General features: G+C 44.4%; 1 protein-coding gene across 1 annotated transcript; it reads right to left on the bottom strand.

The window, feature by feature from the left end:
- Window positions 1-204: 204 nt before the first annotated feature.
- Window positions 205-4,901, bottom strand: AVPR1A (arginine vasopressin receptor 1A). Its single transcript, XM_061637823.1, has 2 exons — window positions 3,610-4,901; window positions 205-551 (listed from the first exon to the last, which is right to left on the bottom strand). Exons 1-2 carry the CDS (start codon window positions 4,607-4,609, stop codon window positions 265-267), a joined length of 1,287 nt encoding a protein of 428 aa, XP_061493807.1. The 5' UTR covers window positions 4,610-4,901; the 3' UTR covers window positions 205-264.
- Window positions 4,902-5,646: the final 745 nt, after the last annotated feature.

The following is a 5,646-nucleotide window of genomic DNA, read 5'->3' as shown; positions in this document are numbered from 1 at the left end:
ATTAGTATCTTTTTAGAAAAATATTACATGTATTACTTTTTGCTTCTTTTTCACTGAATATATATTCCTATGCCTTTTATACAACCTTTATTTACATCAATGCAAATCCATCATATATATATATATATATATATATATATATATATATATATTTAAAAATGTTACTGTCATCGTGTTCGTTCATGGACCATATGATGGCTAATGGTTAAAGTGCTAAAGTGCTGTTCTGGCACTCAAGGACATACCAGTTTTTAAATATATGGTTCAGGATGAAATAGGGATGAACTTAATAGATTGTGATAAATTTGGAGATTCTCTCCATGTGTCCAGACTATTTGTTGGACTCCTGTTATTGGTGAAAGAAGTCTGTCTCCTGCTAATGCTCTCAGAATCTTCTTTATTCAGCTTTTGTTCTATTTTTCGGCAGCACAGGAAGGTCTGTATGAAGTCTTGAAGGAGGTGCCCACTAAAGAACATGTAGATCCACGGATTGCAACAACTGTTCAAGCAGGCCAAAAGGGCAGTGACTGTAATTGAAATGTCCTCAGACTCTGTCAAGAAAAAGAAGAGACCTGCTTAGCAAAGATCTGCAACATAACTGTGCCATTAACCATTCATTTGTGATTTTTAAAAAAATGTCTAATATTTGAAAATAACAGAGTAGCTGGGTTTTGTATGTAATTACATGAAGCTAATGCACTGCACCTTGAAAGGAAATGGAAATCTGCACTTCATTCATAAACTAGCTGAGTGAGTACTCGACCACTTCATTAATGGAAAAAATGACTAAATAAAGACCAGTTCTGAAGATGCTGGCCACCACAGCAGATTAATACAAGATGTCCTTTATATTCCTTGACTATTCACCTTGTTTATCTATTTACTTTGCATAGGATTACTGTCCTAGTTTATTGTTCTAATTATGCTTACAAAGATAATTTGCCATGTATGATGCCTATTTGTGTTTTGTGTATAAATTTATGTTTTGCATTACATTTAGGTAGTTATTATTATTATTATTTATTATTATTATTTATTAAATTTATATACCGCCCGACTAGCGATAGCTCTCTGGGCGGTGAACATAAAATAGTATAAAAATACAATGAATAACAAAATAATATTAAAATACAATCAACAATACAATAAACATTATTAAAATTAGATCAATGTAACTTAAAATGCTTCAGAGAATAGGAAGGTTTTGACCTGGCGCCGGAAGGAGAGTTAAATAATATCAGAGGAGAACAAGAACAGGTATTCATAAAAAATGTCCTTACCCTTACCTTTCACAAGCCTCTTTGTTAAAAGGATATTTTTCTAATTGAAAAAAATTTTCCAATAGAAAAAATATCATACTCTGCTCTTCAGTTAAAAATGTACAAGGTGGCTCACCATCAAGGCATTTCAAATCCAGGATTAACTAGCTAAAGCTGACATAATAACATAAGAAGAGACTGCTGGATCAGGCCAGTGGCCCATCTAGTCCAGCATCCTGTTCCCACAGTGGCCTACCAGGTCAAGCAGGACCTGAGTGCAAGAACACTCTTCCCTCCTGAGGCTTCCAGCAACTGGTTTTCAGAAACATACTGCCTCTGACTAGGGTGACTAGGCACTGTATAGCAATAAAACATATGCTTTAAGTTGGATGCCTGCATTGAGCAGGGGGTTGGACTCGATGGCCTTATAGGCCCAAGTTCTACTATTCTATGATTCTAAAAATATTAGACACACTTATAATAAAGCAATGTAATAATTCTATAAAACAGAATTACTTCAAACTGGAAGATTTGTGTAATATGTTTATTATTTGTAGCAATGAAATTTTAGTATTGCCAAGTGTTGGAGGTAGTACCAATAGCAAGGATATATTGTGGTCTCTCTGGAGATTTTCTAGCAAAGAAAAATTGGGTGTGTATGGTTGCACTAATATAGTTGGCTCCATACTGCACAAAATGCTTACAGGGTAAATGGGCCAGCCTTAGATGGACCAAACCATGCCTTTCTCTCATGGAAACCTGAGGTGCTGGTAAACTACATCTGATGTGGGTGATGGCTACTGCTGATGTTGCAGGGGCAACCCAGCCTTCTGCACCTGCAAGATGTTCCCAGTTAATTCTCAACACCGGTTCAGTCCCACAGGTGGCAATGTTTTACTTACACATTTGTTATAGAACCCCAGCATGAACAGTTACTTGCTGGAATAGAGGCTCTGTGGTGTTTTTTAAAAAAAATGCATCTTGAAATCTTGTTTATACAATATATTTCTTAATCCAGTTGATATAAGCTTAAACAAGTTAAGCCTTCAGCATCATCAGAATTTGAGCTCTTCTTTATTGTGAAATTAGTGTCACAAATTATTAGTTTGTGGCTATTTTAGTTTTACAAGAAGCCTATAGACAAAAACAGCTGATTAGTTCAGATCAGTGTAATTCAGCCCCTTTTCTATTTGGTCCTTGTTATCTTTTTCAGTTAACAAGTTACAATGTTGCTCTGACAGTAAAAGCTACAACTGACAGAATTCCACTTCTATTCAACGTCCAAACTAGAGGAATCTGACCTGGGAACAAATGTTATTCCAAATCTTCCTTGCCTGTTATTGTAAGAAAAAGCCAGTCAGCCCCCTTCTGAAACTTCAAAAGAATCTATCTGCACACATTTCCGGAGGAGTTTTTGCCCCCAGAAACTCTCAAAAGCATTTACTAGGAGAAAGAAAGTCACTTCCTAAGCATCTCCTTCACAGGGAATGTTCCTCCCTCTGCCCCATATTTTTCATGCGGCATATGAGAACCTTCCAGGTAGCTTCTAGAGGTATAATTGCACATGTATAGACCTCAAATTCATACATTATGAATGTATTGTGCTATACTTTTGATATTTATGTTCCATAGCTTTCCAGACACATTTTGAGTATCTTGTAAAGTTAAGTGAAAAGTTTGCTGCTGTGCAGAATACTTGACTTGGTAAAGGAATTTAATTTTTACAGATACCTCTAGTCTTATTGATAGAATAACCTAATGCTCAATTAATGCAAGTTCATCTTTAGCAGAATATAAAAGCCATTGTCCACTGCAGTCCAGTAGTGAGTTTTCATTGTAAAATGTTTGATACCTGGAGCCCAAATCCATTTACTCCTAAGTAAGCCCTAATGTGGAAGTTGCAAGTTACTGTGCTTAAGTATTTAGTTACCCTTCTAAATATCACCTTAGAAGTAAACATTCAGAGATCATAACTGGGCATACCATCTTTAGGTTTCATCTAACTGAAATAAATAGCACATTTACTCTGGAATAATCTCCACTGATAAATATACAGGATCGGGCTGCACATTGCTTCCAAATAATTGAAATATATGGCCTTAGGCTCGGGATGTAAGGTTGAAGAACAGGGTTCAGGGCTTCCTGCAAAAACGCAGACTTCATGAAACTCAACTCTGATTGTTTAAGGAAGGCAACAAGTAACCCGAGTCAGCAGCTGCCAGTTTCATTGCATCCTGCGCTACTCGTTTTTGTTTGGAAACCCAGAATCATTCTGGACTTCATACTAGAGGAGAAAGACCACGGGGCCGGGTAGGGAAAGAGACCCAGGGCAGGAGGACATGGTACCTACCAAACCAGGAAGAGTGGTCGTCCCAGACGGACCGCATCTGGACGGTAAAGAAAGGCGCCCAGCAAACGACATAAGCCGAGACGATTACGAAGGTCATTTTGACCGTGCGGATCTTGGCGCGGGAGACATTCTTAATGCTACTGACACAGGGCGTGAGGAGCAGCCCCTTGCGTAGGGCGCCCCCTCGAGGAGGAACTCCCTCCCGCCTCTTCCGCCGTCGGGTCTTGTCCCTGACGTTGCTCCAGATGTGGTAGCAGATGAAGCCGTAGCAGATGGTCAGAATGAGGACTGGGGCCACGAAGATGCTGCCGGTGATCCAAGTAATGTAGGCGCGGGCCCCCCAGGGCATGACGAAGTGCGCCCAGCAGTCGTAGACCTGCGAGCCGCTCTCCACTTCGCTCAGCGAGAAGATGAAATACTGCGGCAGGCTGAGCAGGAAGCTGAGCGCCCAGGCGGTCACGATCATGCAGCGCGAGCGCTTGGTGGGCTGCTGGAGCGTCTTGAGCGGGTGGCAGACGGCGATGTAGCGGTCGGCCGTCATCACCACCAGCATGTACGCCGAGGCGAACATGCCGAAGACTTGCAGGTGTTTCACCACGCGGCATAGCCCGTCGGGACCGTGGAAGCGGTGCGTCACCTCCCAGCAGAGCTGCGGCAGGATTTGGAAGAAAGCCACCGCCAGGTCCGCCAGGCTCAGGTGCCGGATGAAGAGGTGCATGCGGGACGCCTTCTTGCGCGGCGTCCGGTGCAGCGCCAGCAGCACAAACGAGTTGCCCAGCACCGCCAAGGCGAACGTCAAGGCCAGCACCGCGATCTCCAGCTTAGCCAGCTCCTCGTCCCGCCCGTAGCGATTGCTGCTCTCGTTGGCGCTGCTGCCGGACCAGGGCGGCTCTGGGCTCCCGCCGGATTCCTCCGTCTCTCCGGGCCGCCCTCGGCTCCGGTTCCAGGCGGACGACGGCGCTGCCCAGGCGGACCCCCCAGGACTGTCCCCGAAGTGCATAGCGACGCTTTCCCCTTTCCTTCACGGTCTGGAGCGCTCCTCTCTTGCGGAAGCCCCCTCACGGCGTCAAAGGAGCGCTCCTTTCCTGCTCTCTTTCTTATGTGATTCCTTCTCGTCTACCTCGGAAGCAGCCAGAGGGAAGTTGACCCTTCTTTCTTCAGGACGTTTCCCGTTTATCTGCGCCGAAACCAGCCCCAAGCCCGTTCTGCCCGCTTCGCCTCTTTCGCTTCCTTCTCTTTTCCCGCCTTCCCACGCTCTTCCCTGAATTCTACTCAGGAGGATCCCTCTCTCGTGGCGCCCCTCCCGCTTCTGCTTTCCGGCTCTCCAGTCTCTATCTTTTCCTTCGCCCTTCTCTGAAATTAGCCGTAGCCTCGCCCCCTTTCTCTCCCTGCCCCCACCCACAATCCGACTCTGTCAAAGCCCCTCACTTTGGCTCCCAGCCCAGGCGTCCGAGGCTTCCCTCCTCATTAACCTCACTCTGTGAGGCCACATTGCACTCACTAGTTCCGTTCGACGCCACCACGCTTTTTTATATTAAAAAAAACCACTTTATGTTTGTACGAACCAAAGGCCTGGTGGGTTGATTCGTATGCACATATCTCCCTAAACCTCGCTGGATGTGTTTATGGCCAGGCAATACTTGATGCCTGATAGCTGACAGGCAAGGTGCTACTCTGATGTTGCGACCACCAGCTGCTGAGAATGGATTTGGGGACCTCCCTGCTCCCTCCACCCTCCTCACTAACCAGGGTTGCCGCCCTTTTGCAGAAGGGTTCCTGTATCTGTAACTACAGGAATTCAACAAGTAAAGAAGCCTACTGCTTTACCTGTTGAACTTCATGCAGTCATTAAAAGCACTGTGTGTGAGAGAGAGAGAGGAAGTTGACAGTCTTAATGCTGCTCCTTCTGCCTTTCTCTTGGATCCTCTCTACCTCTCTTTTCACTGCACCAAGAAGCTTGCTGTATACGGTCACCACCCTTTATAGTTTCTAGAGTAGGGCTATTTCGGTGGAGGTGGTAACAGGGCTCTTGAAATC

Source organism: Rhineura floridana, chromosome 8 (assembly GCF_030035675.1).
Source record: "Rhineura floridana isolate rRhiFlo1 chromosome 8, rRhiFlo1.hap2, whole genome shotgun sequence".
NCBI lineage: Eukaryota > Metazoa > Chordata > Lepidosauria > Squamata > Rhineuridae > Rhineura > Rhineura floridana.
This window is presented reverse-complemented; position numbering and strand designations above follow the sequence as displayed.

Excerpts from the sequence above, each read along its gene's own strand:
- AVPR1A (XM_061637823.1), bottom strand. The coding sequence starts at position 4,609 with ATGCACTTCGGGGACAGTCCTGGGGGGTCCGCCTGGGCAGCGCCGTCG. Across the intron at positions 552-3,609 it reads CGACCACTCTTCCTGGTTTG|AGTCTGAGGACATTTCAATT; the intron begins GTAGGTACCATG and ends TTTTCTTGACAG.